Genomic DNA, 24,576 nt, shown 5'->3' with positions numbered 1-24,576 from the left:
TACTAGGGTTATGCAGTGCTGTACAATTTAACATAGAAGGACAGTCCCTGCTCAAAGAGCTTACAATCTAATGGACAAAAGTACAGTCAGTCAAGTGGGAGCAGTCAAATTGGGGCAGTCTAGATTTCCTGAAAGATATAAAGGTTAGGTGCCGAAAGCAACATTGAAGAGGTGGGCTTTGAGCAAGGATTTGAAGATGGGTAGGGAGGGGGCTTTTAGCCATGTTAAAGAGGCAACCCAAAGAATTGTTTAGACTGAAGGGGGGGGGGGGAGTTGCTACTGTTATGATGTTAACCCCAGTTATTAGGTCTCACTACATAAAATGGGATGTGTGGTAAAATAACATGTCTTGAGTAGCCCATCTTGATAACTATGCCCCAAGATGGTAAAAGAGTACATGTTTGAGTGCTATCCCTCCCCCCTCTTGTCTGCTCATGTTATTCTCTTTGAAAATTGACTGCAATATAGATGGACTAAAAGTGCTTGTTTACATTGAAAATAATGAGGGCTATTGAAAATTGTCTCCTAAAATCGTAAGCAAGCATAACTTTTCTCATCAATAAGAGTCACTAGGAAACTGCAGTTTTCATGAACATCACCACAATGTTGTGGGTATTGTACATCCATTTCTTGCAGAAGTTTGCAGGAAATACTTTGCCCTACCTCTCTAATTTTATATTCGGTTTCCTCTTCAATTATATATACTGTGGTCCTGCCAAACAAAAGAACATTTCTGGAAAAAGGATAAAAAACAACACATAGAGAAAATTGCAAAAATAAACTCTAAAAATAGGAAACATTTGTCAAAACACATGAAAATCCTGGTATCTGTAGTTATATACTGCACCCTGCAGTTTACCTCACTGTCAAAGTCTCCTCATCTGTGCATAAAATGGAAAGTCACATTTTTACCCTTTGTGAAAATTTAACAGTGCTACTCATAGCTCAAAAACATACTTAAGGAAATATGTTTTCATTCAGAATGGTCTGTCTCCAATCATAATTCTGTTTTATTTTTTTCTTTCTTAGAAATGAAATTGCATTATTTGTGAAGCCAGAGATAATCTTTCATATTGTGTTACACATCTGAGCATTTCCTGTTCTCAATTTAATCTGAAGGCCTTGGGCTGGTGTCTTCTTAAGCTTGCATCTGCCATGATAAGTTAGGGCATGGCTTTGGAGTTCGCATTATAAAACTTCTGACCTACTTTTAACCTTTTCTAGTGAAATTAAAATAAGAAGACTTTCACCTTTGATCTTTATGCCAATCCCTTTGCCCTGCATACAGCTGAGATTTGTGTCAGCAGACTATACAGTCCGGGGAAATATTCTCTGGGAGAAAACAAGCTCACAGGTCCTGCTGACTTTCCACCACCATTAAAATAAACAGCAGTCATTGCTGGTACTATGAGAAAGTCAAGATTATATGAAGACAAGCAAATCAAGCCAAAAATGTCTGAATATTATATGTACTGACTTCATTAATTCAGGTAGTACAATAGGGATGAAGGGGAAGCAGTAAATTTCTTGCTAATATGATCCATTTTAGCTGGATATATCTGGTCTATTTTGACTTTCACACACAGCGAATGCTTCTGAGAACAGTATATGTATGTGATTTCATTGCTAATGTGTATGTCTTAGAAATGGTAATATTGTGAAACTGCTATTGCCGAGACCCAATCACATTAGTGCTTTTTTATTTTAAACATTCCTAGATGCCGAACACATAATTTTGGACATATAAAACCTTATATGATCAAAATGATCCATCTGAAATGGGTGCATGATATGGGGCATTTCGGAGGAGCTACTTAGATGTCTAACTTAAATCTCTAAATACTGATATTCAGGGCTGCCGAGAGGGGGGGGCAGGGGGGACAAAATTCTCTGGGCCCGGGCCTCCAAATGGGAGGGACACAGTGAGGGAAGGCCAGCCGACGAGGTGATTTGCTTCCTTTACACTCAGAGCAGACAGACGCGAGGCGCTGCGCTGCACCGCCACCTTCACAGATTTTTTTTAAAGGCTGGGTCAGGTGCCAGGTGGCAGGAGAAGAGGGTCGTCTGGCCACGGAGCTGGTAGGCAGGTGGGGAATGGGTCAGGGAGGGGAGGGGGGCTCAGATGGGAGAAGGAGAGGGCTCAGATGGGAGAAGGGGACTGGGTCAGGAGGAGGATCAGATGGGAGAAGAGGACTGGGTCAGGGAGGGGGGGCTCAGATGGGAGAAGGGGCCTGGAACTGGGGTCTGAGAAGGGGGCAGGAGGAAGAATGGGGCCATGCCTGGGGCAGGTGGGAGAATGGGTCTGGGGCTGAAAAGGGGGGCCCTAATGTAAGGCATGTGGATGAAGGGGACTGGAACTGAGGGCTGAAAAGGGGCAGGGGCTGAAACTGTGGGGACTGGGCACTGAAAAGGGGACAGGGAAAAGTGGCTGGGGCTGAAGTTCGGCACTGGTGGGAGAAAAGGGCTGGGGCTGAAACTGGGGACTGATGGGATAGTGGGGCTGAAACTCGTGGCTGAAAAAGGGGGGTAGGTGGGAGATGTGGGCTGGGGCTAGAACTAGGGGCAGGTGGGATAATGAGGCTGGAACTTAGGGCCGAAAAGAGGGGTCAGAGAGAGAGAGAGAGGGGACAGATCCTGGATGGAAGGAGGAGTGAGAGGGAGGGCAGACCCTGGATGGATGGGAGAGGGAGGACAAATGGTAAATTGAAGGGGCAGAAAGAAAGGGCAGACAGTGGATGGAAGGGGCAGAGATAGAGGGCAGACGGGCAGATGGTGGATGGAAGGGGCAGAGATAGGGCAGATGTGGATGGAAGAGAGACATAGGGCAGATGTGGATGGAAGGCAGAGAGAGGGCAGACATTGGATGGAGGAGACGGCAGAGAGAGAGCGAAGACAGATGCTGGATGGAAGGAAGACAGTGAAAAGAAGATGAGGAAAGCAGAAACCAGACAACAAACTGTAAATAAAATATATTTTTTATTTTTTATTTTTTTTTGCTTTAGGATAAAGTAGTTTATAAATAGAACATGTAAATAAGGCAATCTTTTTATTGGACTAATTTTAATACATTTTGACTAACTTTCAGAGACCAAAACCCCCTTCCTCAGGTTAGGATTGGATACTGTAACAGCACTATACTCTATTGACCTGAGGGAGGAGGTTTTGGCCTCTGAAAGCTAAATGTATTAGTCCAATAAAATTGTATTATTTTATTTTCTATATTTGTTTTATCTCTATTTGTTAATTTGTAAAGTGGTGATTGGTATTTGTAAGTTTTTTCAAATTTACATTTTCTGTTTCTGTGGTGTTGCATTGTATGCAGAGTCTGGCATCTTGGGGTTTCAGTTTAATTTTTATCTAAATAGAAAGTTTATGATTAGTTATTCTATAGTGGATTAGGGTGTATCTGTGTTTGTGAAAAAGACATTGCTCTATAGGTCCTGAGTGTTTTATATTCTTGGTATGCCTAGTACTGGATTTTGGAGGGGGGTGTTAAAAATAAGTCGCATTGAGCCTGCCATGAGTGGGAAAGTGCGGGGTACAAATGTAACCAAAAAAAAAAAGAATGACCGGCCCCGGGTGTCAACTACCCTAGCTACGCCACTGTGTCTCGGATATAAGATATAAGAGATCTACCTGTACCAGAAATGGTTTTCAAGGGTGACAATGCAGAGGAACTGAAAGAAATCTCGGTGAACCCGGAAGACATACTGAGCCAAATTGACAAATTAAAGAGTAGTAAATACCTGGACCAGTGGCATGTACCCTAGGGTATGAAAGAACTCCATAATCTGCTAAGTGAAATAGGCATGGGGGAAGCCACTACTTGCCCTGGGATTGCTAGCATGGAATGTTCCTACTATTTGGGTTTCTGCCAGGTACTTGTAACCTGGATTGGCCACTGTTGGAAGCAAGATACTGGACTAGATAGACAATTGGTCTGACCCAGTATGGCAATTTTTATGTTCCTGTATTCTTATGCTCTAAGTGGAAGCACCAGTGGATCATAATGAATGCCACACTTTGCAATCGGAACTGCAGGTATGATCCCAAGAGAGCCATGCTTGATTCGCTGCTATTTCCCATTTCCAACAATGTTTTGGAGTAAGGAATAAGCAGCAATATGAACTTTTTTGGTTCTTATGTCATACTGTAAATACATCATTTCAAAGATGTAAATATATACTTGAGAAAACTAGGTGAAGAAGTGACAAACTAGGTTCAGTGTACAAAAAATTGTAGGGCAATGCATTTGGGAGACAAGAATTGGCTTTGAATGGGATAGAATTTGCTTGTACTGACCAAGAAAAAGATCTGGGTATATTAGTTGCTAATAACTTGAAAATGACTGTGCAAAAGCAAGTAGCAACCAAAACTGGATACATGCTGTACCGCTCTAAATAGGATAGGAACAAGAATATTGTTCTTTTATTTTTCTGTACCATCCTCAACCAGGATAGGCAAATGTTTGGAAGAGTAATGGAACAAAGCCACTGAACTAATAAAGGAGATATATGGCCTTGATTTACTTCTAAGTTGTCCATCTTGGGGCTACTTTCTAATAAAAAAATGACAGGGAAACTGCAGATCTGGCTGAAGGGGTTGTGGTACCCTGAGCTAACCTTTTCTATGGCACCCAAATCTTAGGGCCCTCAACATTTCTCTCCCCTCCCCCCTCATGTAGCCCCCTTCAAATGATGGCACTTAAAATGTAAAGATCCCTTAGAATCACCTCCCTTAAGGGGGCCTTACATCTCTGATAGTCCGGTGGGGGCCATTGCAACCCCTCACCCGACTGTGACCTTCCAAGCCTTCCAGGGCTAAAATATAAACATGCCTCCTAAGCCCCTTTTCTTTCCAGTCTCCACCCCATCTCATACCAAATAGTTGTTCCTCCCTTCCTATCCCACCCTGATAGCCCCATAAAGCCCCCAACTTAACCTTGAGATCTCAGAGGTAAGGAGGCAGAAGCGACCCCCACTTGCTCCTGCCCCAGTAGATGCCTCCTTCAAAATGGTGCTGCTGACTTCTAGTGGTAGTCTTGCAGTACTACCACTTGGGGAATAAAGCTGCCTCTTTTTCATACATTACCATAGCCCTGCACACTCAAAGTTCCTAGCTGTGGCAATGTGTGGTTATCATAACAAATTGATCTGCCAATTTAAATAAGCCAAGTTCTCATTTGCATCTCCTAGCTGAATTTTGCTGAAATAGATATTAACTCATGAACATTTTTGCGGGTTGGATGATAAGCCCCATCATTTAAACATCGACAAGAGCATGTTACTTTTATCTCACAGCTGTGCTCTCTTCCCTATGCTGTCACTGAAACAGCCACAGGTTTAAATTCAAGAACAGAAAGTACTCATTTTTACATTTAAACCTGTAATTATGCCAGGCGGCAGCACTGAGAGGAATGCACAGTGGCAAAAGGAAAGTAACAAGCTCTCGAAGCAGCGAAGGATTAGCCACTGAAATAGGCTTTTGGCACCCTGAACCCTGGGAAGCTGGTCCAGTGTCTCAGTCAGAACACTGTGCACTGCCATTCTGAGAAATGGTTTTAATTCCTAGAGCCTGAGGGGAGTTGGGTATATAGACAGCATTTTCAAACCTAAGAGGAAAAGACCTTTCAGCCATTACTTTCAGACAATATCTACTGGTAAGATTCAGGGCCAGAATTACAAGTTCTGAAGGAAGCTGCAGAGCATGACCATCACTCTATATTTTTAATAGCTTATGCAAAGAAGGGAACATTTTTTTCTAAAGAGTATAGTTAAATTTTATCTAGTGATCCCCTGTTTCCAGGATATAAACTGTTTATTAAAATATCAGTGGGGAGGAATGATTTAATCGGAGCAGCTGTGTAATCTGCCAAACACTAAAACAAGAGTACAATCCGTGAAACTATAGATCAGCAAACTGAAAACAAATTGTAGAAAGTTTTTTTTTTTACCCAGTGTATTTATTAAGATGTGGAATCTGGTACCAGAGGATGTAGTCAATGTGACCAATTTAGCAGGATTGAACAGGTTCCTGGAGGAAATGCCTATAAAAAGTATTAATTGGCTAGACTTAGGACAGCCATGTTCATGCGTGGAAATTAACTATGGGAAATAGATCTAATTTTTTGAATCAGCCAAGGACTTGTGACCCATACTGGCCACTGTCAGAGGCAGGATACTGGATTCCATGACCTTGGTCTGACTCAGTATGGCTCTTGGTTTTTCAAATGTAATTTAAAAGTTTCTTACACTGAGTAACTCACAAAATGTTTTGAACTGCAAATGAAAAACACAAAATGGTCTCACCTGTTATGAATGGCCTAAAGCCAGACGCTAGCCCTCAAGATGACCATCTTTTGATAAATGAAACAATGGCATTAAAAAAAAACTACTACTCTTCCTGCCTTCCTCTCAGCATTTTAAAATCACCCACCCCAAAGAAACAAAAACGCTGTACAAGCTTTCCATATTGGAAAAAAAATCTCTGAGCTATTTACATTACGTTACTCTCTCTCTCTCTCTCTCTCTCTCTCTCTCTCTCTCTCTCTCTCTCTCTCTCTCACACATACACACATACACAAGCACGTCATCTGGAAATGCATGTTACCCCATGTTGAATTCATGGCTAAAAATTGACAGAATTAGATGTGTCAGGCTTAATGTAAACTCACTGACTGATTGATTCAAAATTGTGGATGAAATAACTTCAGTATTTTTAGTGCCTTATTAAGTTATACAACTATTAGTAAAGTCACTGGTATTTCACCACCGTGAGTTTAAAAAACCTCCACCTTTTTAATTTGTATAATTTTTTCTTTTTATTTTTCTCAAATTTTTTACAAAAAGAAATTAATAAAACAAAATATTTTCTTATCCTTAAGCAACTATTGTAAGAGCTTATTGTAACATTCACAAAAAGATGATAAGAAAGCAAACACTTAGGGCTCCTTTTACTAAGCCTACGAGTGCCCATCTCACGCCAAATTGGACTTAACGCCTAGTTACTGCATGGCCCTTGCAGTAATTTCAATTTTGGCATGCGTCTGAAAACTATTTTTTATTTTCTGGCGCACCAAGTGACATCTGATGTGCGTAGGTATTACCGCCCAAATTCTTTACCGCTAGGCCTATAGCTGGTGGTAAGGTCTCAGACCCAAAATGGATTTTGTTGCACGTCCATTTTCGGCAAAAAAAAAAAAAAAAAAACCATTTTTAGCAAGCCCAAAACCCGTGCCTACAGTACCACAAGCTATTTTTCATCCCGCCTTTATAAAAGGAACCCTTAGCTTTATGGTTCTTCAATTTATATCAGCATGGCTCTAAACACCGCTCTCAAAATAGCTCACAATACAGCGGTTCCTGAGGAAGCATTAAGTGAAACGGAGAAGCTTGTATCTGTTGATACAAGGCAAGCTGCAAGCCCCATAATTTGCAGAATTAGATGTGCAAAGAAAAAAAGGGGGGGGGGGGACGTCGCTCAAAATCAACCTCAATGGTAATACAAAACAAGCGAGTAAAGACTATGAATGTGTCTAACACCACTCATACAAATAAACCTGGGGGAAAAGACCTCATACAGTCAAGCTCAGCCAGTTAAGTCAAACTGGATCTTTATTTTCTTTTGATTGTTTGGCAGTGGTTACACAGTTACTACTACTACTACTACTACTATTTAGCATTTCTATAGCGCTACAAGGCATACGCAGCGCTGCACAAACATAGAAGAAAGACAGTCCCTGCTCAAAGAGCTTACAATCTAATAGTTAACAGTTACGATTTCTTTTTTGATTTTTGTTTGTTTCAAATTGATGAATGACAAAATTAATATAAAAAAAAGTTTTCAAATCAAAACCAAAAAAAAGTATTGAGCATTTTACACAACCTTTGTGGTTGGTTGGGGTTTTTTTGATCGATGATTATAAAGTGCACATATATGACCATGATGGTCTGATTGCTTAAGGCTTGCCATAGCAGGTCATGAGGTCTTTTCCCCCAGGTTTGTTTGCATGAGTGGTGTTAGACATATTCACAGAATTAGATGTCCACCATTTTAAATAAGTTGTTTGTAATTTATCCATGCATCACATTAAGAAGATTCACCTGCAAAATGCTAAGTTTCTGAATAAACCACTCATTTATTCAGTGTCAGAACCAGAGTTGGTAAAGAGTAGCAAAACTGAGTCATTTTATTCCAGGTACAAACAAGAAGTGGGGGCAATAAACAAAAAGGAGATAATTATATCAATCTTTTCTGCATATAAAGGAGGTAATTCTATACACAGTGCATCAAGAACATGTATAAATGACCAGAATAGCAATGCACAGGCTATGCTCTAATCCATGAGTCCTCAAATCCACACCAATAAAACTCAGCCTGGTTTTCATGAAAACATAAGAACAGCCATACTGGGTCAGTCTAATGGTTCATCTAGCTCAGTATCCTGTTTTCAGTAGTGGCCAATCCAGGTCACAAGTACCTGGCAGAAACCCAAATAGTTGCAACATTTCATGCTGCCAATCCCAGGGCAAGTAGTAGCTTCCTCATGTCTGTCTCAATAGCAGACCGTGGACTTTTCCTCCAGGAACTTGTCCAAACCTTTTTTAAACCCAGATACGCTAACCACTGTTACCAAATCCTCTGGCAATGGCTTAACTATTCATTGAGTGAAACAATAATTCCTCCTATTTGTTTTTAAAATATTTCCATGTAACTTCATTGAGTGTCCCCTAGTCTTTGTACATTTTGAAAGAGTGAAAATTTGATTCACTTTTACCCATTCTACATCACTCAGGATTTTGTAGTCATCAGTCATATTTCTCCTCTTCCGTCTCTTTTCCAAGCTGAGGAACCCTAATCTCTTTAGCCTTTCCTCATATGAGAGGAGTTCCATCTCCTTTATCATTTTGGTCGCTCTTCTTTGAACTTTTTCTAATTCCACTATATCTTTTTTGAGATACGGTGATTAGAATTGAACACAATACTCAAGCATACAGAGGCATTATAGTATTCTAGGTCTTATTTACCACCCATTTCCTAATAATTCCTAGCATCCTGATTGCTTTTTGGCTGCTGCCACACACTGGGCAGAATTTTAGCATACAATGACATCTAGATCTTTTTCTTGGGTACTGACTCCCAAAATGGACCTTGCATCAAGTAACTATGATTTGGATTATTCTTTCCACTTTGCATTTGTCCACATTAATTTCATCTGCCATTTGAATGACCAGTCTTCTATTTTCCTAAGGTCTTCCTGCAAGTTTTCATAGTCTGCTTGTGTTTGAACAGTTTTAAATAGATTTGTGTTATCTGCAGAGTTCATCATCTTACTTGTCATTCTAATTTCCAGATCATTTATAAATATGATAAATAGCAAAGGTCCTAGTACAGATCCCTGCAGCACTCCACTAATCACTCTCCTCTATTGAGAAAAATGGCATTTATCCCTACCCTCTGTTTTCTGTCCAATAACCAATTCCTAATCCACAATGCAGCCATGTGGAGGTTTTTCCTTGTATTTTCACTTGATGTGAAGAGTTTCAAAGAACAACATTTTATGCTGTACCTTTTACCAGGGGCATAGGCAGACTTCGGCGGGAGGAGGGTCCAGAGCCCGAGGTGAGGGGGAACATTTTATCCCCCCCCCCCGCTGCCGCCACCACCACCACCAACAACTTTGACCCCCCCCCCCGCCGCCGCTGACCCTCTCAACCCCCCTCCCACCGCCGCCATCACCGTCAGCTACCTTTGCTGGCGGGGGACCCCAACCCCCGCCAGCCAAGGTCCTCTTCTTCCGGCGCAAGGCTTCATTCTGTTTCTGTGAGTCTGACGTCCTGCATGGTGTACGTGCAGGATGTCATGCTCACAGAAACAGAACAAAGCCTTGCGCCGGAAGAAGAGGACCTCAGCTGGCGGGGGTTGGGGTCCCCCGCCAGCAAAGGTAGCCAACAGCGCCGGTGGCGTCGGGGGAGGGTTGGCGTCGGGAAGGGGGACCAAGAGGGTCATTGGCAGGGGGGTCCAGGGCCAAATCCCCGTGGCCCCACATAGCTATGCCACTGCCTTTTACCGATCTTTGACGCAGGCATTAGCCGAAACACGGGCCATGTCAGGTCTTTGAATAAATACTACTTCCTCTGTATTTGGGCTCCACTTCACTCATCCTTCCCTACACCCCTTCCCGTGCACTCCGCTCCATGGATAAATCCTTCTTATCTGTTCCCTTCTCCACTACTGCCAACTCCAGACTTCGCGCCTTCTGTCTCGCTGCACCCTACGCCTGGAATAAACTTCCTGAGCCCCTACGTCTTGCCCCATCCTTGGCCACCTTTAAATCTAGACTGAAAGCCCACCTCTTTAACATTGCTTTTGACTCGTAACCACTTGTAACCACTCGCCTCCTCCTACCCTCCTCTCCTCCTTCCTGTACACATTAATTGATTTGATTTGCTTACTTTATTTTTTTATCTATTAGATTGTAAGCTCTTTGAGCAGAGACTGTCTTCTATGTTTGTGCAGTGCTGCGTACGCCTTGTAGCACTATAGAAATGCTAAATAGTAGTAGTAGTAGGTTCTGTCTGTGGCCAGATGCACTCTTTCTCACTCTATGACCTTTGGGCCCCTTTTACTAAACTGCAGGAAAAGGGGGCCTACGGTGGTGTCAGTACATGTTTTTGACATACACCGCGCCCCCTTTTACCACAGCAGGTAAAAGGATGGTTTGTTTGTTTTTTAAAGAAATGGCCATGCAGTAAGTGCAGTGACAGTAAGGGCTCCCGCACTAACCCAACAAATCTTGGTGCTACAAAAATACAAAATATTTTTGTAGTGTCAGAAATGGCAGTCACTGGGGGTGGGAACTACCATCAGGCTCCTGCGGGAGTCTGGTGGCAGTTCCAGATTGGCGTGCGGGAAGCCCATTGCCACACAACAACCTGCCTTGAGTGAATTCTTTCAAAAAGGTGGTAAATAAATCCTAATAATTAAATAAAAATCCTTTAGTAAAAGGTACCCTTTGTGTTGTTGTTGTTGTTTCCCTCTGATTTGCCTGCTAACAAAAGAATTTATAATGCAAAGCCAAGAGACTCGAAAATAGCATCTTCAGCTTATTTAGAACACAACTTTAACTTTCTTAATGACTTTTTTTTAATGGTTTTAACTCAGCTTTCAACTGAAAAGTGAATTTTCTTCAATCATGAAATATAAGTACATAAGTAATGCCACACTAGGAAAGACCAAGGGTCCATCGAGCCCAGCATCCTGTCCACGATAGCAGCCAATCCAGGCCAAGGGTATATTCTATACATGTTATTCCCGGAATTGTGAATTTTTCCCAAGTCCATTTAGTAGCGGTTTATGGACTTGTCCTTTAGGAAACCGTCTAACCCCCTTTTAAACTCTGCCAAGCTAACCGCCTTCACCACGTTCTCTGGCAACGAATTCCAGAGTTCAAATACACGTTGGGTGAAGAAAAATTTTCTCCGATTTGTTTCATCGCAATATGTTTGTATGTGCCTGGATTTATCTGCATTTCAGGGAGATTTTCCTCAGGGTGGGGATTGCGACAACACCCATAATTTTACATGTTCAAAAGGTATACATGGGTTTTTAATCCGAAAAGACACCCATGTGAAAAAGAGGACACAAGCATGTGTGGGTACTTTTTCTTGGGGGATTTTCAAAGTAAAAGTCTGTGCATTCACTTTGAAAACTGGTGTGAAATGTAAAAAGTACCAGTGAAGTTTCAGCTAGCTGACAGAAGGAAAATTGCTCCTAAATGTTAGAGTTCTGGCATTTTTAAACTATGAGGTAATATTAGCAGTTTCTGTAATGTATATTGGAAGTCATATCATACAGTGCAATATGAATACAATAACTTTGAAAAGCAGCCATCATTTCTCTTATCATATGTTTGTTATTGATTAGAACAGGGGTTCTCAACCCAGTCCTCAGGACACACGTGGAGGGGCATTTTCGAACAGGGATGCCCATCTCTCTCTAAGGGCGCCCATCTCTAAGGATGTCCCAGCGAAGGGACGGGGAAACTCATATTATGAAAACAAGATGGGCGTCCATCTTTTGTTTCAATAATACAGTCAGGGACACCCAAATCTCAACATTTAGGTTGACCTTAGAGATGGTCGACCTAAATGTTGAGATGGTCAACCTTAGAGATGATCGTCCCCGGTTTTCGGCCATAATGGAAACCGAGGACGCCCATCTCAAAAACGACCAAATCCAAGCCCTTCGGTCGTGGGAGGAGCCAGCATTCATAGTGCACTGGTCCCCCTCACATGCCAGGACACCAACCGGGCACCCTAGAGGGCACTGCAGTGGACTTCACAAATTGCTCCCAGGTGCATAGCTCCCTTACCTTCGTTGCTGAGCCCCCCCAAAAGCCACTCCCCACAACTGTACACCACTAGCATAGCCCTAAGGGGTGAAGTGTGGCACCTACATGTGGGTACAATGGGTTTCTGGTGGGTTTTGAAGGGCTCACATTTACCACCACAAGTGTAACAGGTAGGGTGGGAATGGGCCTGGGTCCACCTGCCTGACGTGCACTGCACCCACTAAAAACTGCTCCAGGGACCTGCATACTGCTGTCATGGAGCTGTTTATGACATTTGAGGCTGGCAAAAAATGTTTAAAAAAATTTGTTTTTGGGTGGGAGGGGGTTGGTGACCACTGGGGGAGTAAGGGGAGGTCATCTCCGATTCCCTCCAGTGGTCATCTGGTCAGTTCGGGCACCTTTTCAAGGCTTGGTTGTGAAAAAAAATGGACCAAGTAAAGTCAACCAAATGCTTGTCAGGAACGCCCATTATCGGCCGAGGACGTCCATCTGTTAATCACACCCCAGTCCCGCCTTCGGTACAGTGCTGACATGCCCCCGTGAACTTTGGTCATCCCTGCGACGGAAAGCAGTTGAGGGCGCCCAAAATCGTCTTTTGATTATGCTGATTTGGGTGACCCTGAGAGAAGATTTGTGTCAGAAGATGGGCACCCTTCTCTTTTGAAAATTCCTCTGCTAGCCAGTCAGGTTTTCAGAATATCCTCAAAAAATATGCATCAGAAAAATCTGCATGAACTAGCTCCATTGTATGCAAATTTATCTCATGTATATTCGTTGTGGGTATCCTGAAAACCTGAATGGCTGTGTGCCCCAAGGACTGGGTTGAGAACCAGGGGATTAGAATGACATATATAGAATGACATATTTATCTAGATAGATAGATATTTTTTTTATTGCTGTATTTGCTGCTTCCTCCCAAGGAAGTCTTTCACTTAGGGCTTAGTGTACGAAAATTTGTTTTTCTCTAAAGATACAAAATGGAAAAACATTTTAATATACCTGGTCCTTCATACATTCCTTAGCATCTTCTTTATGAATATGTCTATAGCCTATGCCCATAATATACAGTGGGAGGAACCCTTCAGCAAATACAACTCTAGGGGCCTACTTTGCTAAAGCTTTTCTTCATTCTTTGTTTACAGAAAAGAAAAACTGAGTAAATCCAGCCCTGTGTGTGTTATCTATTTCATGGTTATGTGCATGTCACGCATTCTGAAAGACCTCAGGTTTCCCAAAGGCACTGCAGCTATTTCTGTAGTGTATAAAATGAAAGACATCAGTTAATGTTAGTAACAGTCAAGCGATTGACCTCTTTACAATGAGCAGCTTTCTAATGGCCTGGAGGAACACAAGAGAGGTGGGGTCAGAAAGAAAAGTTTGACACCAGCAGAAAGTGACGCAGCATTCTGAATTGTGCTAGGCTTTGTGCTTGTCATGTAGTTCTGCATCAATGGCTGGATGTATGTGAGAATGCTAAGAGCACTGTACAACCTTTCATGCCAGTCTCAGTCAATGTGATTTTCCTCAGGCAGTATTAAGAATGTGTCTCTGTGGAGGCCTGATCTACTACGTAGGGCCAAACTCAAGTGGATGAAATTTTCTGAAACAAAACATGGGTAACAACTCAAAGCAGATGTTTTGCCTTCAACTGCTTTTCAGTATGGTCCATTCCCTTATGTATTTATTTCACTTATCATGAGGAATCCCACCCACGATGCCGCACAATAAGAGGGAGAAAACATTCAATAGGATTTTAGCAAACTGAGTACATTAAAAAGATTGAAATCATTTCTTGGTCCAGAAGATCTCAAGATACAGCTACAACTTGTGGTTTTTTCTGAGTTCAAGTCTTGCAAGTCTTTCTGCCTTGCCCTTCTCTGAAGGCATTGCAATGTAGTGGGCACTTAGATTCTGCCTGCTAGAAACAGCTCAGTAGAGACCTTCTACCCACAGCAGTACCTGCTAAACCTTTTGACTTTGGAAAGTCCTTACAGCTTCCAGATCCAAAGGTTGGTTCTCTTGCCTGAAAGACGTTAGTAGGAGGAGACACCCCTTGGAGGGAAACTCTGTTGGTATAAATACCAAATCCAGTGGGAGTAGCCTTGTCTTTGGCTCATGCTCTCTGACAACTGTAGCACTACTATTGTAAAGGGAGAGACTTGCCTCTTATCTCCCTAACTTAATTCATCCACTAAGATGGAAGAGGATCTCTAGATACCACAGTCACTGCACCTGGATAAGAAAGGAGGAAGTCAATGCAAGTGCTACATTTGCAGTCAGTTGGAACAGGGAACCAGGTCTACACCCTGTTTGCACAGAAGTGAATAAAAAGTAACAAGATCAAGCCTAAAAGAACAACCAGGGACCAGAGGAGGTTCACAGGAGAAATATCAGGACAGAGAACCCCAGTAGCCGAGTTTCCACCAGGGAAGGGACTACCTAAAAGAACATTGTACCTAAAGGTTCACAGAGCCCCATTATTTGAAAGAGGCTTACAGTGCAGCTCTTTCTAGAAGCAAGGTCCAGAGAGATTTGTCCCAAGTTTTACTTAATCATTTGTGCCAAGTTTTATCATTTGGTTCAGAACTTCAACTTCTGACCTGGACAGGCTTGTTGGATGAAAGGACAATGCTGAGTGAGTGAATTGCTACACTAATCATCCTCCCAGCTTCTGCTAGTCCCAGCCCTGACCTCACAAAAACAATCCTAAAAAGTACTCCCTGATGCTCACCAAGAAGAAAAGAGTTACATAAAATAGTGGTCAAATAACGGGGACCCTGACCAAAGAGTTTACTTGGCCTTTTGTGGACTTTGCTGTGCTCTGAAGCAGAGGTTGTTTTTGGAATCATCTAGTTGCTGCTCAAGTTGTGTGGAACTCTGCTGCTCACCTCTTTTTTTTCTTTGTTTATTTATACACAATTGTAAAGTACATAGTCAAAATAAACTTGCTTTAAGTAATATGGTCATATCAGCCTGTAAATAAGCAAAAAATATAAGCATCGAAAAATATAATTACAGACTATAAAAAGAAGGCCAAAAAGAGGGGAGAAAAGCCAATAAGAAAAAAAAAGAGTAAAAAAAGAATATAGCAAAACTTCATATATTAAGTCAAAAATTATGTCTGAAACAGTCAACTGGAAATATTCCTAACACCTTCCTTTAGGCTGAGGGTCTAAGAACTTCTTATCATAGTGACCTAAAAACCTGAAGTAGAAACAGGACAAATAGGTACAGAGATATGAGCCCTTCTATTATCCAAAAAATGTTTCAACTGAATGGGATTATAAAAAAGATATTTATGATTTTGATACTTGAGCACACAGAGTCATGGGAAACGTAACAAAAACCTTGCTCCCATAGATAATACTGACTCTTTCAAAGCAAGAAAGGCTCTAAGCCTTTCCTTTGATGTTCTAGAAATATCAGGAAAAACAGAAATCAACGATCCCAAAAAAAGACACAGCTCTATATTTAAAGAAAAGTTTCTGAGTCCAAACTTTATCAGGTTCCAAAATGTAACTAACCAAAAGCATCTCACGAGCAAGTGGTCCCAAGTGAGAATCTTCTAACAAAGTTGTAGCATTCAAACTGTCCTTATTTCCAGACTCCGTTTGCCTTTATTTTTATCCAAGACCTTTGATAGTAAGTAAAATGCTCTAGTGCTAGGTAAAATCATCTCTGGTGGGACCATTAGAACCTCCTCAACATAGCCAAAGGAAGGGCAAGATCACTTTTAGGAAAATTTAACCTTTTAATAAAATTCTCAAAGGTCTCTTGTTTCCTCCTAAGTGCAGATACATTCTTAATAATATTAGTAGCAATATTCTTAAAATCTACCATCTCATTTTCTAACCAAAATATCTTGGATTAAAATTGTTCACATTTCTGTTCCACCACAGTCACTCGTTGGGACAATTGTCCTATTTGGAGCAGCGCTTTATCAATATAAGAGGCTAAAGAATCCTCCATTTTCTGTAAACCAGCCCAAATCAAATCTAATGTCACTGTAGAAGGCTTTACTACCACAACAGCCTGATATGGTGCTATGTTCCTCGAAGGGATCTCACTACCACAATGAACTTCTCCTCCTTCCAGAGTCCTCAAGTAAAATTGAAGAAGTAGTGGCCACTGCTATCTCACTCCTCTACTCCAATAAGCAGGCTCCTAGGTCAACAGAAGAGGCCATATCAGGAGGGATCTCCAAGCAATGTTCCACATCCACACCTCCCGAAGCAGACACCCCCACCCACTGGACTTCTGGGTCAGAGCTCTGCAGTGGGTGTAAGAAAGCCCCCTTTCCCGGCATCAGTGAAGTGGTGTTCAGGGCTACGCGAGATGTCAGAAATGCAGAGGGAAGATGTGCCCACAGTCAGGCCCTCTTTTTGCCTTGATTCAATTCCAGTAGCACTATGGGAAGAAGCCACTATGAAATGAGTAATGCTCGTTTGAACAAGACAGTTCCCCTTCGGGCTTGAGGAGATGCCATATTTCACCAGGCCCTATTAAGGTAGGGATCACTGCAGGCAACCATCTTGGCTCCTCCTGCTGCTCACCTCTTGACTAGTGCCCGAAGATTTCATCATATTTTCCATGCTTGTACTCTTTACAATGGTTGACAGCATCATGGAGGGTGAAATGTAGGCCCTAAGTGGGATCACATCTTTCTATATTTATATAACTCTAATCCGTATGCTCTTGAGCACTGAGATCGAAGAGTATGAATTTATTTCAGGTTTGATCTGCATGACTATGTTATTTTGTTGACATTTGTGCCTAGACTTACCTTGTAGCAGGTCCAATAAAGAAGAACACGCTGCATAGCAATTTGAAAGCTAAAGATCAATATTCTTTTTTTAGAAAACAAAAGCCTCTATTTTGTCCATATGCCTTTTTACACAGTGGAGGTCAGGATTGATATAGAAATGTTAAGTAGTAGTAGTAGTAGTAGTAGTAGTAGTAGTAGTAGTAGTAATTGTTGTCACACATTTTGTAACAGTAAGTATCAATGTCTTTGTATTTGGATCTGATGTTTTGTATATATGTTAGATTGTACTCCCCCCCCCCCCCCCCCAGATTTGTGGATGGTGTGAGTTATAAATATATTTTACAGTAAAAATAAGTAGATAATGAGTAGAAAGTTGAAGAGAAATTAAATCAGAAGAGTTGTAAAACTGATGAGACTTTGAAAAAGTGGATTTCAGTCTATGCCATAAGACAATAACACTTTGAACATTGAGTGGTAGTCTGTTCTGTGGAGTGAATGCAAGAGAAGGGAAGACACAGAAAAGGTCGATTTGCTTAGTATAGATTGAGAGGATAGAGAGTAGGAACAGAGAGGGTAGATTTCTTGAAAAGAAAAATGATGTGTACAAAGACAGAACCTTCTTTCCTACTAAATAGGATAGCAGTCTGAAAAAGTAACAAGTTAAATATTTAATTTGCAGATGTTTCAAGATGTACCTTTTATGCAACAACCATGTGTTAGCTAGATATTTGAAATAAAGGAGCACGAGTGAAAAATGCTAACGCTAGCAAATGATAGTATACAATGCGTAGTTTTAGTACAGCGGTGTCTCGGCATTCTGGCTGGTTATTAGCGATATAAAGACACTCACTTCCAGGGTGTCAACAACAATACAAACCATGTATACAAATTATAAAAATATATCCCTTCAATGAGAGTAGTCATTACCACCCAAATTCTTTACCGCTAGGTCTATGGCTGGCAGTAAGGTCTCAGATTCAAAATGGACAAACAGCAATTTTGATTTTGCCGCACGTCCATTTTCGGGGGAAAAAAAGAGGCCTTTTTTTACAAGCGCACTGTAAAATGGATTGGCGCACTCAAAACCCACGCCTATACTACAGCAAGCCATTTTTCAGTGGGCCTTTATAAAAGGACCCCTTAGATGCTTGTGGGTGTGTGGTTTAACTCTCTACAACACTATGATCTGCATTTTCAGATAAATGAATTGGTCACTGATTTGTTTTCAAAAATTTTTCCTCATTCAGAATTGGTGTTTTATATATATATTTAAAAATAGGCTTTTGAGGCAGATGATTAACACAAGCTGGTGAGCTTCAGATCTGGAATAGCTGTGCACTATAGGAGATCCAATAGCTTACTTTAAATTCACATATGATGCCTCTTTGTCTAAAAAACTATATACACAATAGATTGATTTATAAGCATTTCTTTGATTAATGAATTTATAGTGCTTCCCTGGTGAGTATTTTGGTAGAATTGCCATGTATTGTGCACTCCTGCATTTCTTGTTATTACTTTATTATGGAGCATTTCTTTCCCCTTGATTCTTTATAAGAATCCCAAAAAGTAACAAGATTCCATGCTACAGATCCCCAGGGATAAGTAATGGCTTTCCTTGTGTCTATCTTAATAACGGTTTATGGACTTTACCACCAGGAATTTTTCCAAACCTTTTTTAAACCCAGTTACGCTAACTTCTGTTACCATATCCTCCAGCAACAAGTTCCAAAGTTTTAACCATTTATTGGGTGAAAAAATATTTTATCCTATTTCGTTTAAAAACATTTCCATGTAACATCATGGAGTATCCCCCTAGTCTTTATACTTTTTCATCCCTAGTCTTTGTACTTGTATGATTTTCAGGTTTTTGAGTGTATGTGTTGCTTTGATTTTTTTATAGATGTAAAGGAGCCACCCATTATGGCCTTACAAGAGAACGAAAAAGGCGTTCAGAGGACAGATCTCCAGATTCAGCGGTAGCAGTTGTGTCCCCAGAACCTTCAGCCTCTGCAGGTGTAACCTCAATAACAGATATGCCAGAACTGGATAATTCTGCGTTCAGTTATAACACAGAGGATAATCAGATGGGAAGCAGCAATAGTGACCACGGGAGAATCAACAGAAACAGAAGTAAGTTAAATGGGACAACACGCTTGAATGAATCAGAATGCTTATGCGTTTGAAATGATATAGAAATCCTTGAAAGAGAATGAACCCTGCATGTTTTACATCTCACTAACAAGATTAGAATAGAAAAATGGACACATGGGGCAGAGCCAACATTAGGGAGAAGCCACCAGGGCTATTGCCCTTGTCCCTTATGCCATAGGTGGCCCCAGGTCTGTACAAGCTTAAGAAAGCAAAGCCTGCCAGCAAACTTTGAAAACTCTTCCCAAAAATGTTTCTGGCTCCACCATGTTTAAAATCATCCTTGACATGGAGGTAAGTTTTATGGCAAGCTCTTAACCTGTTTGCTAAATACACACATAAGTTGTGTCTACTTCATAAAGACAATTTTTATTTATTTATTTGTTTGTTTGTTTGTTTGTTTGTTTGTAACATTTGTATCCCACATTTTCCCACATATTGTAGGCTCAATGAGGCTTACATAGTACCGGAGAGGCGTTTACCGGCTCCAGTGAGAACAAGTACAAAGTGATGTTGTGGTAGGATAAAGTTTATGTGGCACAGCCACAATTAGGGGATCGTACAATGGAAGAGTTGAGTTATGTCCATTACGTACTTTAGTTTTGTGTATCACAGCGATCAGGCATTTAGGTTGGATCGGCAGGGTATGCCTTTTTGAATAGGTTAGTTTTTAGTGATTTCCAGAAGTTTAGGTGGTCGTGCGTCGTTTTCAAGGCTTTTGGTAATGCGTTCCACAGTTGTGTGCTTATGTAGGAAGAGCTGAATGCGTAAGTTGATTTGTATTTGAGGCCTTTGCAGCTTGGGTAGTACAGATTTAGATATGTTCATGTTGATTCTGATGTGTTTCTAGCTGGTAAGTCGATCAAGTCTGTCATGTATCTTATATATGTATAAGAGCCATTATAAAATTACCCCTGCTCCCCAAAACCCACCCAAGAAAGTAGCTGCAGAGATTTATACCTGCTCTGAGGCTCACACAACTTTCCCAGCAAACTGAGGGGAACTTTTACAAAGGTGAGGTAGCATTTTTAGCGTGTGCTGAACACTATAGATGCACATAGGAATATATAGGTGTCTCTAGCATTTAGCACATGCTTATTTTAAGTTTGCACTAAAAATGCTAGCGTGCCTTTGTGCATGCAACTGCACATATTTAATGATATTCTTGTGTAGGTCCAAACCACAAACCCCACTCATTCTAGGTAAAGGTAGGCTGTTTAATCTACAGAAATGATTTAGAAAATTAACCCCTTAATGGAACGTGGTCTATTTCTGATTTACAATATTTTACCTGGTATATATATGTCAATTCAGTACTTGGGTTACGCTTAATGCCAATTGCCAAATTTGTGCTGCAGTAGCAAACAATATGTAATTGTTCACATATACATTTAGGTACCTGTGCGTAATCTAAATATGCATAGCTCTCATGCTGGAGTGATAGTGAATATGGTAGAACTATTTAAGAAAATATTATGTTAAATAAGAACTTACTCATAGGTATTAAAATCTAGGTGATTAATTTTGCCTCTTTAAAAGTTGCAAAAATAAAGGGAGAATACAGAAAAGAGGAAAACATAGGTAGCTCAGACAAACCCACCTCCCAAATGTCCCTTCCCTAGAAGCAAAACAAGAGACCCTATGTGAGAACCCAAGACCACAACTTTATTGTCATAATAGCTTGTAAATGTGCCCAAGCTTTAACAACTACACACCATATCTGCAACAACCCATGGCCAATCATCTATCATGTCCCAAAGAGACAGCTGTTATCCAGGTCAAGATCAAATTGCCCTGTGGTGACCTCTACATTTCTTTGGAAGGAAACCTACCACCATAAGAATATAATAATAGCCATACTGGATCAAACCAGTGGTCCATCTAGCCCACCAGGTGTGAGTGAACCCAGTGATAATCACCTATACTCCAGGATCCACTTAAACTGATCATTCAACATGCCAGCATCAGTGCTGCCCTGTGCATTCACAGGTTGGGTATCCTGACCCTCTACAACTGCAATAAACCAGGCTTTAATTTCTGGGGGGAATGACCTGGAATGCAGCTCTGCCAACTTCTTTCTGGACTCCAAAGTGGTAGGGGTGCTTTGCTCCAGCTCCTCCCTTCTAGGCAGCTTGCAGAGAAAATGAAGGGAGGGTAAGCCTAGAGCAGAGAACTGTCACTCTGGTCCCTAATCTATCCCCTTTTCTTCTATTGCTCCTCCTGTGGCCTACCTGGTCTTCCCTCAGCTCCACCACTCCACTTTCCTTTTGTCTATAGATCAAGTCCTGTTTATAAGAACCTAAAAAATAGAAAATCCCTCAGCCAGTGGTACACAAATATCAATACTACCAAACCAAAGCACAATAGTGTCACTATAAAAATTACTTGATGTTTTCTTAGGTGAAAAACTTTGTTCTCTTTAAAAGGCAAACTCCAGAGCATACCCTTAAATCATAAATTGGTTGATAGTCAAAATGATTTAACCGGCCAGAAATGGCCACTGATTGGTTAAATTGCTTGTTTGTGGCTATTTGGTCATTTTCAGCTGCACTTAAGCAGTTATCTTCACTGAAAATGAACAGTTAGCACCTAAGTGAAAACTGGCTATGTTGTGAGTGTTCTAGGGGTGAAGTCAGCACTTGGCCACTTAAGTACCAATACTCAGAACTTAAGCAACCAGGTGTAGTGCATAAATATCCAGTGTACCTGAATGTAACTCACCTTGACCTACTACTGAAAAAGGTGTGAGCAAAATCTAAATAAATAAATGTGACCACGGAAATCACAGTCCTATCTTCATGTGGTAGGAAATGGCCAGTTAAGTTCTGAATATTGACTTAAACAGTTATGTGCTAGCTGGCTCAAAAAATCTGGGTATTCAGTGCCGAAGCCCGGACAGGGCCTTGCATTAAATATCCAGGAATAACTCCAGCAGCAATCGGCAAAACGCTCACCACCGCCAGCTGAATATTGACCCCAAAGTGCTCAATATTCAGTGCTACAAATATTCATGACTGCAAATGTCCAAAATTTATTAAAGGAGCAACAGCATCTCAATCACATGAATCACTCAATAGCTCTTCTCACACCCAATTCCGCGGGTTTCATCTCAGCAACTACTACTACTTACTACTACTTATCATTTCTATAGCGCTACTAGATGTACGCAGCGCTGTACACTTGAACATGAAGAGACAGTCCCTGCTCGACAGAGCTTACAATCTAATTAGGACAGACAAACAGGACAAACAAGAGATAAGGGAATATTAAAGTGAGGATGATAAAGTAAGGGTTCTGAACAAGTGAATAAGGGTTAGGAGTTAAAAGCAGCATCAAAAAGGTGAGCTTTTAGCTTAGATTTGAAGATGGCCAGACATGGAGCTTGGCGGAATATTAGTCGTGCAGCAGAATTTTGAACAGATTGAAGAGGAGAGAGATGGCTAAGTGGGAGACCTGTGAGAAGCAAGTTGCAATAGCCTAAGCGAGAGGTGATAAGAGTGTGGATGAGGTTTCTGGTAGTGTGCTCAGAAAGGAAAGGGCAAATTTTGGTGATATTATAGGGAAAGAAACGACAGGTTTTAGCAGTCTGCTGAATATGTGCAGAGAAGGAGCGGCAGCAGTCGAAGATGACCCCAAGGTTACGAGCTGATGAGACAGCAACTGCCTCAGGGACTTGGGTAAGCTCAATGATTTAAAAGATTCTCTTAGATAAATACATGTCTCAGCTGCCTAGATTCCCACTGCGCCAAACTAAAGACATGGAGAGAGGGCTGCTGAGTCCCTACCCATAAGAACAGGCAAACTGTTTAGCCCCTACCTTTATGTCCCAAGTCTCAGACCCTTTTTCCTGTCATGAATGAGGAAGAAAAAAGACAAGTGAAATAGAAAGAAAATATTGAATTTGTGGTAGACATAAGAAACCCAAAGAGCATCACAGGAACCACAGCCTTGGGCCATCTACTTTGTCAGCATTACGCCGTGAGAGAAAGAATTTTGACTATTTACTTTGGTATTCCTTAATCCAAAATTTAGCTGTCTTATGAAATATAATCTATTTGTATTCAGAACTTTAGAGCTAAAAAAAACATCTCAGAGCCAGAAGCACTGAAGAATTTTCTCCAGTTTGTATCTGCAGTGCTTAGGATTTCTGGCCCTTAGGGTTCTTCCATCCCAAATCTGTTTTTGTGGCCAAACTAACTGGATGTGTTTCAAATACAATAAATATTTTGGGACATACAGCCTTGTTTGCTCAAGTACATATAAGCAGTGAATTTTCCAATGTGTAGAGTCTGGAAAAGACAGCTGCTTTCTTGCTGCTGTGTAGGTATATTGCTATTTCAAATTCCTCTTTTATAAGCACTGACATCACATTTATGTGGGGAAATAATTATAGGGAGTCTTCCTTTGCAGAAAAGAGTGTGCTTTGTATATAAGCACACACTTATGCTTTTCTATAAGGGTTTTTTCTAGTTTTCGCCCCTGGTCCGTACTGTGGATTGACTACTACTACTACTTATCATTTCTATAGCGCTACAAGGCATACGCATCGCTGTACACCATACACAAAAGACAGGCCCTGCTCAAAGAGCTTACAAAGAGCCCCTGCATTCAGGTACACTGGATATTTCTCTGTCCCAGGGGGACTTACAATCTAAGTTTGTACCTGAGACAATGGAGAGTTAAGTGACTTGCCCAAGATCACAAGGAGCAGCAGTGGGATTTGAACCAGCCACATTTGGATTACAAGACTGGTGCTCTAACCACTAGGCCACTCCTCCACTCTTTGATCTCAAAACATTCCAATTTAAGTAAGTCAGTCAAATGGGTATGCCACATTCCAACCGTAGGAACAAAGAGCTCTTGCCAACACAGCAAAATAACTTTTTTCCATGTTAAAATAGTTCATTGAAGGAAATGTTTAAAACCTGGGGGAATAGGTATCAGGTGGTGGTATACAGCAAAGAGCATCAAAGGGTGCAGCGTTACTCAGCGCCCCCATTGTATTTATTTATTTATTTATTTATTGCACTTGTATCCCACATTTTCACACCTATTTGCAGGCTCATGTGGCTTACAAAGACCTGTTATGGCATCGCCATGCCAGGGTAAAGAATGCAATTGGTGTTACAAAGAAATCACGTAAAACAAGTGGATCTGGTCAAACAGTTATAGAACGAGACATTCTGAATAAAGGTGGGTGGGTGTTGTGTATATAGTTAGTTATGGGTTATCGTGGTAGGCCTTGTTAAAGAAATAAGTTTTGAGAGATTTGCGGAAGTTAGTTAGTTTGTTGATCGTTTTCAAGTGT

At 41.1% G+C, this 24,576-nt stretch overlaps 1 protein-coding gene across 2 annotated transcripts in view; it reads left to right on the top strand.

Moving 5' to 3' along the window:
- LNX1 (ligand of numb-protein X 1) overlaps positions 1–24,576 on the top strand; it is a 254,678-nt gene that overhangs the window by 128,458 nt on the left and 101,644 nt on the right. For both annotated transcript variants that reach the window (XM_030191389.1, XM_030191388.1), the window contains exon 3: positions 19,021–19,250. In XM_030191389.1, coding sequence (XP_030047249.1) covers positions 19,021–19,250 — 230 coding nt within the window. The remainder of the gene's footprint in view (positions 1–19,020; positions 19,251–24,576) is intronic.

Source organism: Microcaecilia unicolor, chromosome 2 (genome assembly GCF_901765095.1).
Source record: "Microcaecilia unicolor chromosome 2, aMicUni1.1, whole genome shotgun sequence".
Lineage (NCBI taxonomy): Eukaryota > Metazoa > Chordata > Amphibia > Gymnophiona > Siphonopidae > Microcaecilia > Microcaecilia unicolor.
The sequence above is the reverse complement of the archived record's forward strand: the minus strand, read 5'-3'. Positions and strand labels throughout refer to the sequence as shown.